Source organism: Cebus imitator, unplaced genomic scaffold (genome assembly GCF_001604975.1).
Source record: "Cebus imitator isolate Cc_AM_T3 unplaced genomic scaffold, Cebus_imitator-1.0 Scaffold117, whole genome shotgun sequence".
Taxonomy (NCBI): Eukaryota; Metazoa; Chordata; class Mammalia; order Primates; family Cebidae; genus Cebus; species Cebus imitator.
Genome location: NW_016107432.1, coordinates 7102749 through 7115454, shown reverse-complemented (window position 1 = coordinate 7115454; position 12706 = coordinate 7102749). Strand labels below are relative to the sequence as shown.

At 55.9% G+C, this 12706-nt stretch overlaps 1 protein-coding gene across 2 annotated transcripts in view; it reads left to right on the top strand.

Annotated features, from left to right (window-relative positions):
• Nucleotides 1–12706, top strand: part of WFS1 (wolframin ER transmembrane glycoprotein) — a 34058-nt gene that overhangs the window by 6889 nt on the left and 14463 nt on the right. For both annotated transcript variants that reach the window (XM_017539130.2, XM_037742217.1), the window contains exons 2-4: nucleotides 115–347; nucleotides 9823–9905; nucleotides 11667–11811. In XM_017539130.2, the coding sequence (XP_017394619.1) occupies nucleotides 116–347; nucleotides 9823–9905; nucleotides 11667–11811 (460 nt within the window). In that variant the 5' untranslated portion in view covers nucleotide 115. The remainder of the gene's footprint in view (nucleotides 1–114; nucleotides 348–9822; nucleotides 9906–11666; nucleotides 11812–12706) is intronic.

The window sequence follows — 12706 nt, the reverse complement described above, 5'->3', positions numbered from 1 at the left end:
TCTGCGGTTCCTGCCCACCTCCCTCTGCTTTTCTCTCTCTCCAGCAGACAATAAGTGCCAGAGCAGGCTCTGCCCATCCTGGGGGTGCCTGACCCTGGCTTTTCTTCCTGGCAGGATGGACTCCAACACTGCTCCGCTGGGCCCCTCCTGCCCACAGCCCCCGCCAGCACCGCAGCCCCAGGCATGCTCCCGACTCAATGCCACGGCCTCATTGGAGCAGGAGAGGAGCGAAGAGCCCCGAGCCCCGGGACCCCAGGCCAGCCCTAGCCCTGGTGTTAGAGATGCAGCGGCCCCTGCTGAGCCCCAGGCCCAGCGCACCAGGAGCCGAGAAAGAGCAGATGGCACCGGTAAGGGGGCAGGCTGGGAAGCCCAGGCTGGGGCTGTTCAGGGACAGCTGGGTGGGAACGGGGTCCAGCTGCCCCTGGAGGGCCCTCCCACCAGGCCTCCTGAAGTTCAGCATCGTGCAGCTCCCGTGCTGTGCACAGGTGTCCTCTGGGGCTACCCACCTCCTCTGAGCCTTGCACTTGTCACCTGTGCAGCCTCGGAGCCTTGCACCTGTTACCTGTGCGGCACCTTCTCAGGATGGTGCTGGTGCACCCCCGCTCCTCTGCAGTCCTGCTCTTCCCAGGGCCTCTGCAGCACTTCTCAGCTTCTGTATGCAACAGCGTCTAAACATGGAATAAATTCACAGGCCCTCTGTAGCCAACTAGGGTGGCAGGCCAGAGGCGATGGCCACATTCTCAGGAGTGAGGCCAAATGCGGGCAAAGCCTTCGGGTTTCTCCACTCCCTGAGAAAGGGGCATCCTTCACCTCCATCTGGAGGCAGGATGCTGGGGCCCTGTGTATTCACAGCAGAGCTGAGGCCCTGGGTGTTCACGGGCAGAGCTGACCGGGGTCCTGGGGGTTCACGGGCAGAGCTGACCGGGGCCCTGGGCGTTCACGGGCAGAGCTGACCGGGGCCCTGGATGTTCACGGGCAGAGCTGACAGGCTTGTTGGTTCCCAGGTGGTGGTGTGAGGGTGGTAGGTGTGAGCCAGGGAGTCTGGCCCCTGGGCACCTTCTACAGCTCATTCAGGCCTCGGTCATCCTCTCCTTTTGCCAGAGAGGCCGCTGTCTGGGGGGCTCAGCCCCAGCTCATCACTGCCCTTCCCACCTATGCAGAAGCCCCAGACCCATGGTGACTGCCTACTGTGTACACCAGCCTTGTCCATGTGCCAGGGCGGGACTCCTCATGGCAGTCCTGAGAGGGGAAACTGAGGCACTGAGGCTTGGTGACTTGCCTAAGTGACCCAGCGGGTGAGAGATGAGGCGCTCGTGGCCCAAGTTTCCTTCTTGCCCTGGTCACCTCACTGGCTGCGCCACAGGGCCTCCCTGTAGTGTTCACAGTGAGCTGAGGCTCCGTTGTGCTGCTCATGCTGGACGTGCCCTTGGAAACTCACCACTGCCTGGGCCCTGTTTGTCTTTACCTCTCCTAAAAAGATCACTGTGCTCCTCTGCTTTGTTTTGGAGGCCTCTGGGCAGGCGAGGGCCTGATCCCAGAATTTGGACCCAGCCTCATGGCTTTGGGGGAACAGAAACCAGGGCTTGGAAGCTTGGTTTCAATCTAGGTAATGAGAAGAGCCCGCAAAGGACAGAGTCCAAGAGTATGTGTGTTTCAGATAAGATGAGTCAGGAAGCAGATGTGGTTTGTTTGGCCTTTGCCTCCAATGTAGGGGCAGTGAAGAGCAAGCCTTGGGCACCGCCTGGGAGCCCAGCCCCTGAAACTGGGCCGTTGAGCTGGAGGCAATGGGCGTCCCATCTCCCAGTCACTGGTCATTGATGTGACCACAGCAGGCCTGGTCCTGCATGCCCAAGGGCTGCAGGGAGGGCAGGGCCCAGGGTCCTGGCAAGTAGCAGTTGCTGCGAGAGTCTTATTTAGCTTCCCCGTCCACCTAAGAGAGGTGGGTGAGCCTCAGTTAAAATACCAATAGGTGACAACAAGAGTGGCTGTTTAACTGATGCCTCCCTGAGCCAGGTACCTTTTTAGGGCATTAGCCCACTTGCTTCTCCAATAGCCCTGGGATGCAGGCTCTGCTGCTGTCCCATTTTTCAGATGGGCAAACCGAGGGATAGAGGGCTTAAGTAGATAACCTAGCGTCCCAAGGGTGGCGAAGGGTGGAGTGGAGATTTGAACAGACACTGGAGCCTGTGTCACTCACTATGGGCCTCAGGTCAGCTGTGCCCAGGGATCCCCATGTCACAGGATCAGAGAAGTACACAAAGCAGGTTGGCCTGTCTCTAGAGCAGTGCCTGGCCAGGCCGTGGTGACAGGAATGAAGGTTCAGGCCTGCCCTCCAGGAGCTCTGGGCAAGATGGGAGACAGGAGTGAACAAGGAACTACATTTTGGGGGCTGAGTAGAATTACAGCACTGGGGACAACCCGCATTACGGTCCCCCAGGGGGCCCCCAGAGAGTCTGGTCACTCTTCAGGGCATCAGGAGGGCTGCTTGGAGGAGGCGTCATCTGAGCCTCATCTGAGCTGCTCCTTGGCCTATACACTTGGGAAACAGAAGCAGAGTAGCCATGGGGTCGCCCTTCTCTGGCTGCTTCCCTGAGGAACTGACCTCCTTCCCAGCTTCCATTCAGCAAGGTTGGGCAGGGGCTGCCTGAGAAATGTCGCTGGTCTGGAGCCCCACATTTCCATCCTGTCCTGGCTCTGTGGCCTTGGCAAGTCACCTGCCACCTAGGGAACCACCACCGATGGCTCAGGGCTTGGACACTCAGGTGCTCCTAGGCCCAGACAGGTAAAGAAAACAGTAACTCAGGCTAGAAAGGAGACCGGAGGGAGTTGTGAGGCTCTTGGTGTCCATGTGCCAGGGTGGGATACCTCATGGCAGCCCCGAGAGGGGAACCTGTGTCCTGCATGGAGTGGGGATGCCCACCTGCTGAGATGTGTTGTCTGTTCTGATTTTTGACAAGGCTGAGCAACCCAAATCATGCCAGCAGGCCAGGGCCAGCGCCTGCCTGTGCCAGCTCTGCTGGTGCTGGGCGTGCCTGACCCCAGCTTTTTTTCCCAGTGACCCATGACTGCCCGAGAGCTGATGGGCGAGGGGCCCTTCCTCACAGGTCGCTGTGATGAGTCCTGTGCTCACCTCAGTGTTGTCTTCAGCTCTGGGGAGACCTGCTGTTCTGCTCAACAAGAGAATAGAGCTGGGCTCTTCACACCTGGTCCTAGGTGACCCAGCAGGCACAGAGAGGGGTAGAGTTGATGCCAGGCCCCACTCAGCCACCGTGACAGTGCTGTGGGAGGCCACGCCCTGGCAGCGAGCCTGTTCTGTGCGGCCCTGGGGCGAAAGGGCGGGCTCCAGTGCACAGAGGGACTGGCCTGGTGTGGGTGGAAGGAAGGAAAGCAGACTGTTTCCTGGACCTTAGCTTTAGGCTGGGCATGCTGTGGCTAGCATGTCCTTAGCCTGTGCTAAGTGTGCTAAGCATGCAGCTCTGGTGGGCACTGAGGCCCCACCCCTTCCCGCTCTGTGGTCCTGAACTCTCCTGCTGCCTTGGCCATTCACAGGTCTACCAGTAGGACATGGCCCGGGGTTGGTGGAGGAGGAAGGAGGTGAGATTCAGGAGCTCTCAGAGCCGTACCCACCACTCCGCCTCTGAGCAGTGGCACTCTTGTCTTTACAAGTCTCTGTAGCAGTGCTGCCACTGCCTTGGCCAGGGCCAACCCCACTATGAGGTGCCCAGCTCACTATGAGACTCCACGGCAGTGAGATGTCCTTTCTGCTGACCCCGGTGTACCACAGTGAGTGGCCAGCCCGCACAACTGCTGAATCTGCCAGGCCTCCCAGCCTTTGGGGTAGGGGGATTGCTTTGGCAGCCACAGGGACACAGATACAGATAGGAGCAGGAACCCTGGGTACAAGGTACAGGAAGCACCACCCAGGAAGTGCTCTCCAATGCTGACCGAGGCTGCATTGCCAGCCAGAGCCACTGGGTGAGGAAGGGAAGAAGGGTCTTCGGAGCGTGGGAAGAGCAGGTCCCCCAGCTACTAGACTGAGGGTTCTTCTCAGGCAGAGAAGGGGGACACAAGACCCATGAAGAACTGGCTGTGGTGTCAAGAGGTCAGCCAGGCCAAGCAGGACCCTGAGGGTCAGGGAAAGAAGAGGGGGTTGTTGTGAGTGGGTGTAGCTGTTAGAGGGATCATTTACATCAAAGGCCAGCAAGGAGGCGGAGCAGGGAGAGAGGAGTAGCTGGGCCACAAGATGGCTGAGGGTCAGGTGGACAGGGAATGGAGAAGGTGAGGGTGGCCTCCTGGTTTCTGGCTGGGCTGCCGGGTGGACAGTGGTGGCACGGCCTGAGGTAGGGTCCTGGGGGTGGTTCCCAGCAGGGTCCAAGCATAGTCTTTGATGGGGGTGAAAAGGCTCCCAGGAGCAGCTGGGGCCCTGATGTAGATATGGGAGTGTGTGGAACCCCCACTGCCCTGGGGACAGGCACAGCAGGAAGCGCTGTCGAGGGTCCTGCTGGCTGCTCAGGTGCGTGCTGTTGATCATTTAGGAAGCAGCTGTCACACCTGTTCTTGATCCTGACCCGGCCCATCTGATTGCTGTGCTCCTGCTGTGCCCTCCACACCACTGTGAAGACTGGGCTCAGGGTCAGGTGGGCTCAGTCTTCTGGGAACGTGGCAAGGTGCCTGCCCTGCTTGTGCTCCAAACCTCGGACACCACCTCCAGGAAGCCTCCCACCGTCTGCAGTTACCTGCACAGCCCCAACTCTCACTGATGAATGAGAGAGTTCTCCACGGGCCTAGGGCGGGCTGCAGTGAGCTCAGGGATCCTGCCTCTCAGTTTGGTGCCCTCAGCTCCTGGCACTCAGACTGGCATGTGGTCATTGCCCAGGAGAGGTACACTGGGTCAGTGATGGGTGTCCTCAGCCTGCAGTCCCTGTGCAGGGCCTGTTAGAAGGGTGCCCTCCCTGCCGGGACCTCTAGACCACTGTCCCCTGTTCCCGCCCCAGAGCTCAGCCAGCCCTGGCAAGAGAAGGCTGAGGACCATTCAGCCTGTTGTGTTCATTCACTGGAACCATTGTCAGCATAAGGCTGATGGGATGCCTGTGGTGCAGAGTGACCCCAGCTGCCCTGTGTCGGGGGATGCCCTGGTGGTACAAGGTCATCACCCTGTGTGTGCCCTGTCTCTGGCACAGGGATGATGACAGCACACAGCACACTCTTTTCTTTCCACCTTTCCCTTTGGCACAGTCCCTTGTGGTGGGTGTCATGAGAGGAGCAGAGGGATCCTGGAGGTCCAGCTTGTCCAGGACCAGCACTGAGGGAGGCAGGGCAAGGGCAGCAGCACCCTTAGAGAGGGGAAGATTACATCGTATTTATTTACATGCCTAAGATCACACTCAGGTTTTAAGAGCATTTGACGTACATCCAACAAGTTTTAAACACTATGGAAGCATGTCTAGATGCATGAGTAATGTGAAAGTGGAAGCCAGCTGCCCTGGGAGAATTTTGTGCATGTCTGGAGCCAGCTGTTTGGGAAGGGACACCCCAGCCACTGCCCCTGGGGTGGGTTTGATGCTCTGTGTATGGGAAGAAACCTTCTTTCCATCCTTTTCTATTTCTGCAGAATATCTGCTCAAGTCAGGGAGTTGAACTTGGCAGTTCAGCTGCTCGGCCAGGCAGGTGCTGTGTCCTGGGCTGTGCTAGGATCTGGGGAGGAGAGAGGGCAGCTGCAGGCCCCGTTTACAGTGGCTCCCTCCTGGGACCCATGTTGTTCCTCCTCATGTCTGCTCGCTGTGTACTATCCAGTGCTGTATTGGAAGCTGGGGGTGAAATGGGTGATACCCATGGACATAGATGGCACCCATGAAGGCTGGTGGAGTCTGCGATAGATGATGGATGGTTACGCAGGTTTCAGCAAGAAATGGCAGTGGGCTGTGCCAGGAGGGGGTGCATCCTGGAGGAGGCCCTAGATAGTGCCTGAGAAAGTGAGGGTTGTTGACTGATTCCACCTGGCATCCATGAATCTCTCAAATGCATAGGGCCCATGCATGACAAATAATTTAAAAGATGAGTGGGCACAGTGGCTCACGCCTGTAATCCCAGCACTTTAGGAGGCTGAGGTGGGCAGATCAACTGAGGTCGGAAGTTCAAGACCAGCCTGGCCAACATGGAGAAACGCTGTCTCCACTAAAAATACAAACAAATAGCCAGGCATGGTGGCACATGCCTGTAATCCCAGCTACTCAGGAGGCTGAGGCAGGAGAATCACTTGAACCTGAGAGGCAGAGATTATGGTAAGCCGAGATCACTCCATCCATTGCACTCCAGCCTGAGCAACAAGAGCAAAACTGCATCTCACAAAAAAAAAAAAAAAAAAGATTCTTTGTATTGGGGAAATGTCTTGAAATGTCAGGCTATGAATACCTCTGTGAAAAATTAATTATGGACTAGAAGAATCTTTTTAGACCACCATATATAGGCATGGACCTTCCATGTTCTGATTTTTTTTTTTAAAAAAAGGGAAGAATAATATGACTTGTGAATTTAGTCAAGAAAAGAGATTTGAATTCACAAGAGGTGCTGACGTTGTGCTGCGAAGTACAGCAACAGCCCCAGAGTCTGCTGGGGAAGTGAGGAGGGAAAAGAAAGCCTCCTCTTGTGGACACCAACTCTGGACCACTCACTTACTACAGAGCATCTCCTTTCAATGTAAAGCATCCTATCAGATGGATGTTAATGATCAGATTGAAGCTGCCTCAGAGCAGTGATGTGACCTGCGCCAGGTTACACAGCACGTTACTGTCGTGCATGGGTCCACACGCGGGTCAGCGTCACTGTGATCGCTCACGTTGCTCCGTGACCATGGCCTTGGTGCCTGCAGACTTTGTGTCTACAGCTCCTCTAGGGATAGTCAGCCTGCTGCTGAGCCTACAGCCAGAAAGCACGCTGGGGGGCTGGCAGGGTGACGGAAGCAAGGAGGGAGAGCTGCCCTTGATGGATTCAGGGAGCACCAAGGTCTGGGGCCTCTGGGGAGGGGTGGGTGTCCAAAAGGGGCTGCCCTGTGGGGCCTGATGCCATCTCTGAGGAGCGTCCTTGAGGGGCCCCAGCAAGGAAGCTGAGGCTGAAACTCTGGGGAGGAGTTGTGTCCAGGGAGAGTTACGTCCTGGGAGAGGTGCGTCTGGGGAGAGTTACGTCCGGGGAGAGGTGCGTCCGGGGAGAGTTACGTCCTGGGAGAGGTGCGTCCGGGGAGAGTTACGTCCTGGGAGAGGTGCGTCCGGGGAGAGGTGCGTCCCGGGAGAGTTACGTCCGGGGAGAGGTACGTCCGGCGAGAGTTACGTCCCGGGAGAGGTGCGTCCGGGGAGAGTTACGTCCCGGGAGAGGTGCGTCCCGGGAGAGTTACGTCCGGGGAGAGGTGCGTCCGGGGAGAGGTACGTCCGGGGAGAGGTGCGTCCGGGGAGAGTTACGTCCGGGGAGAGTTGCGTCCGGGGAGAGGTGCGTCCCGGGAGAGGTGCGTCCGGGGAGAGGTGCGTCCCGGGAGAGGTGCGTCCGGGGAGAGGTGCGTCCCGGGAGAGGTGCGTCCGGGGAGAGGTGCGTCCGGGGAGAGTTACGTCCGGGGAGAGGTGCGTCCGGGGAGAGGTGCGTCCGGGGAGAGGTGCGTCCCGGGAGAGGTACGTCCGGGGAGAGGTACGTCCGGGGAGAGGTACGTCCCTGGAGAGGTGCGTCCCGGGAGAGTTGCGTCCCGGGAGAGGTGCGTCTGGGGAGAGTTACGTCCTGGGAGAGGTGCGTCCGGGGAGAGTTACGTCCGGGGAGAGGTGCGTCCGGGGAGAGGTGCCAGCGAGAGGGACTTTCAGGGAAAAGGGACTTCCAAGGAGGGGTGCCTCCAGGGAGGGATCTTCCAGGGAGAGGTGCATCCAGGGAAAAGGGCATTTGGGGAGAGGGGTGTTTAGGGAGAGGTGCATCCAGGGAAAAGGGCATTTGGGGAGAGGGGTGTTTAGGGAGAGGTGCATCCAGGGAAAAGGGCATTTGGGGAGAGGGGTGTTTAGGGAGGGTTACATCCAGGGAGGGGGGCCTCCAGGGTGAGGGGCGTCCAGGGAAAAGGGTATTCAGGGAGAGTGGCGTCCAGGGAGGGGGGTGTCCAGGGACAGGGGTGTCTAGGGAGGGGGACATCCAGGGAGAGGAACATCCAGAGAGAGGGGCCTTCGTGTTGGCGAGTTGCCCATCCAGAGAGCTGGAGTGCATGTGCCTGACCACGAGAACTTTTGAAGAATCCGTCTAATTCCTCCCTTCTCCAAACACATGCCTCATCCTGTGAGGGCCTCACCTGCCACCTACAACTTGGAGTCATCCCAGCCTCCCTCTGCCCTTTCCAAACTGGGTGCAACCCATTCTCTCTGCCTTTGCACCTGGCCATGTCCCATGCTGTCTCCCGCTGGAGTCATGTCTCCCGTACACCTGGGTCCTCTGAAGGCAGTGGCCAGGCAGCCTTTGGTGCCGCAGAGCTGGCTCAGAGCCTGGCACGGGCTGGTTCTGGGAAAGCCCTGGGTGAATTGTACCAGAAAGACTGGTCCTCAGTGCAATGTCACTGGGAACCAGGCAGGCTTTCATGTTGTCAGCCAGGCTTGGGTGAAATGGGTGAAACTGCATGATGCTTTTGTCAATTCAGATAACTTGTTAGGAAGTAAAATACAGCATGAACTCTAGCTGATATTTGGACCCTTGGTCTAATAATTCAACTTCAGAACCTGTGCTAGGAAAATCACTTCTCAAAAGAAAAGAAGTGGTTCACGGCACCATTTTATAAAACGAGGTTATTGGGAGCAAACTACAGACCTGACAGAGAGGAGAGGAGAGGCCCAGCAACCTGAGTGTGAGTCTCCTTGGTGGATCCAGGAGCCACCGAATGGGGAGCTGACTGCAATGCATCACGGGAAACCTGAGAGCAATCCTCTGCTGTGGACGGAAAGTTTGTGTTCCCGTGCTGAAATCCTCTTGCCCAGTCCGATGGTGTTAGGAGGTGGGGCCTTTGGAGGCGATGGGTCATGAAGTGATGCCTTTATAGTGGGATTAGTGCCCCTATAAAAGAAGCCTCAGAGAGCTCCCTCGCTCTTTCCACCCTGCGAGGAGGCAGCCAGAAGACCTGAACCAAAAAACAGGCCTTTAGCAGACACTGTGTCTGCAGCACTGTGATCTTGGACTCCCCAGTCTCCAGAATGGAAAGAAACCCGTTTCTGATGTTTATAAGCCACCAGGTTGGCCTATGGTATTAATATTTTTGTTATAAGAGTTTGAACAGACTAAGATTCACTTTTAAGTAGGAAAAGGTAATATCAAAATGTGTATACGCTGATTGTAATCTCCAAAAATGTGTTTATCGTTGGTACAGTCAAGGACAACATGAACTTGATTTGCTGGGGTGCTGGGCTTTGGGTACAGGTTTTTTGTATTACTTAGGTCATGGGCTTTCAAACATGAGTCCTTGAGTCTTTCCAGGGCCCCAGCTCAAGCCCTAAGCCAAGGGGCATGAGGGTGGGACTTGCGTCTGTGCTCCCCTCCTTCCCATGCCTCCCACCCAAGAGCTTTGAGTTGCCATTGAAAACCACCCTACCTGCGTAGAGTTTGCTCACCTTGCGCTGGAGCTGTGTGTAATTGGAAGGCAAACCGCTGCTTTCTGGGCATCTTCTCTCTCTGGGCCTGTGTCTCTCCGTATTCCTAGCCTGGATTTGAAAGTGAAGTAGCAGCAGACCTTCTGAAGACCCTCTGCCACTCCTGCCATCCTTCTGACAAGCAACAAAGTCTGGCTTTGTGACATGTGTGTTTGTTTCTTCTGTGTTAAAGGGCCCACAAAGGGAGACATGGAGATCCCCTTTGAAGAATTCCTAGAGAGGGCCAAGGCTGGGGACCCCAAGGCACAGACCGAGGTAAGGACTGCAGTGCTGATGGGGAGCTCAGGACCCAGCCCCCAGCACAGCGGGCCTGGCCACGAGCTCCACAGCCCACAGAGAAGCGTTGGTGTCTGAGATCGGGGTTGGGAGCCAGCATGGTGCACCCCACCCTGCCTGGGCTCCGTGTTGGTGGAATTTCCATGTTCACTGTGCCAATTTTCCTCCTGGCACCCCTCTGGGGAGCAGCACTCATCTCCCTTGTCCAGCTCACACCTCTTCTTGGGCATCACCTCCTCCAGGATGACCTCCTGGCTTCCTGCAGCTGCCTGCTCAGAACCACCCCTGCACATACACTGTGTATGCTACACATTCTTGTCTCCCTGGCTGTTAGCTGCATGCACAGAGCCCTCAGAGCAGTGACCATTCACTCAGGCATCAGCCAAGGGCTGGGCTTTGTGCCAGTGCTGGGGACATAACATGGCCCTCTCTTCATGGGTGACAGGTTAGTGGAAGAAGCACACCAAAAACACCCAAGTAGAGTGACACAGAAATACAATGCTTTTGAATTATGGTAAGGGGAGAAGCCAGCAGAATGCTGAGATAGGAGGTGGCCAGGGGTCCTGTGTCCTCTGAGGAGACAAGTTCTCACCACCTCACTCTTTGTCCCTTTGCACAGGGCTCAAGCAAGTGACCACAGTTATCCTGAGCAGTTTTCTGCCCCTTCTCCCTAAAGAGGAGAAAAGCTTCCATGCAAAACCATAAATGAATTTCTGGCCAGGCACAGTGGCTCACGCTTGTAATCCCAACACTTTGGGAGACAAGGCAGATGGATCACCTGAGGTCAGGAATTCAAGACCAGCCTGGCCAACATGGGGTAACTGTCTCTACTAAAAATACAAAAATTAGCCAGATGTGGTGGCGCATGCCTGTAATCCCAGCTGCTCGGGAGGCTGAGACAGGAGAATCACTTGAACTCAGGAGGCTGAAATTGTAGTGAGCTGAGATCACACCATTGCACTCTAGCTGGGCAACAGAGCAATACTCCATCTCAAAAAAAAAAAAAAATTTTCTTTCCTGACCTCACAGCCATATTGTACTTTAAAGTTCCTCCCACATCCTCTTGCCCAGGCATTTGGAGGCTGGGGGAGCATAGTGAGCCCTTTTGTGGGCTGTCTGTGCCCTGGGCCTCTCTTTTTCCATCTGTAGAATGAGAAGTTGGACCATTTCAGCAGTAATTTTTTTGCAAAGGGACAGATGGTGAATATTTTGGACTCCACGCAATCTCTATTGTGTTGCTCAGCTGTGCCATGGAGCACATAAAACCAGCATGGACAACGTGTAAATGAGTGGCCGTGGCTGCATTGCAATAAAACTTCATTTGCAAAAACAGGCGACAGGCCAGTGCCAACCCCTGATTAGCTGGCCTCTCTCCAGCCCTGGCTTTCTCCTGACTGTTTTGAGAGGTGTAAAGGACCAGTCATGGTTCTGATTTCCACCCACTGATGGTGAGCCTTGGCAGGCAAGAGCAACTCAAGGAAGAGAACCTGTATCAGTCGGAGTCCGTAGCTCCCTCATTGTGTGGATGGGGTGGCCATACCTGTCTCACCATGTTTTGTGGGGAATTGAGTGGCCAGAGGCTCATCTGCCTAGTGGAGATGCCCAGTGTGACCCCATTTCCGCCCCTTCCTTCCTGGCCTGGGTGACAAAGGGAAGTGGGTGAAAGGAGGTGGGCTGGCTGGGAGCGTGGGGCAGGAGAGGGTCTGAGAAGCTGGAGGTTGACCCGTGTCTGGCTTGCAGGTGGGGAAGCACTACCTGCAGTTAGCCAGCGACACGGATGAAGAACTCAACAGCTGCACCGCTGTGGACTGGCTGATCCTTGCCGCAAAGCAGGGCCGGCGGGAGGCTGTGAAGCTGCTTCGCCGGTGCTTGGCGGACAGAAAAGGTGGGTCTGTGTGAGGCTTAAAACAGCCTCTGCAGGGTCAAGCAGCTTGTGATGCTGCTTGCTAACTAAACAGCTAAAATATTACCAAACCTAATGCTGGCGATGCTGTTGGGAACCTACAGTTTCTGTTTTGCTGATGGCCTTGTCATTTTAGACACTTTCTGGACCTAATGTGGGATATTCACAGACCAAGCCATTTTCTTTCTCTTTGGCTTGTGTTGATGTCTCCAAGTGGTAACTATAAATCCTGCTTCCCTGCCGGGTTCTGATCCAAACTGAGACATCGATCCTGGGTTCATCTGAAGGGCAGCTTCCCTGACGCAAAGTTGGAGACTGTGACGTGGCCTGCAGTCAGAGCGGCCCATGCCCCTGAGCTGATGTCCATCCAGTCTGCGCAGACCAGCTGAGGGGCTGTAGGCCCACGCAGACCTGGGCAGGTGCACTCACTTTGGAAGGAGGCAGGCTGACTCTTCAAAGATAGGTGCCTTTCTTTCAGACAGAGGGGCAGGGGAGGAAGGGGATGCAGCTCCGGCCACGGGTGTTCAGTTAGGACATTGTCCTGCCCAAGGGAAGTGGCTGACTGAGGTGCCATGGGGCAGTGTGCGTCCTGAAGCTTCTATGCCTCAGGGAAAGATGAAAGTGGGTGTCACCAAGCTGTTTTTCTAATGATATGTTTTTTCAGATTGTGAAAGTATGTTATGCTTATCATAGAAAACTTGAAATATATAGAAAACATAAAGATACAAATTGCTTACAACCTTGAAGTCCAGAAGCAGCTCCCTATATTTTGGTTATTTCCTTCTGGTTTCGTGTCATAATTTTTCTTTTTGAGACAGAATCTTACTCTGTCGCCCAGGCTGGAGTGCAGTGGTGCGATCTCGGCTTGCCGCAACCT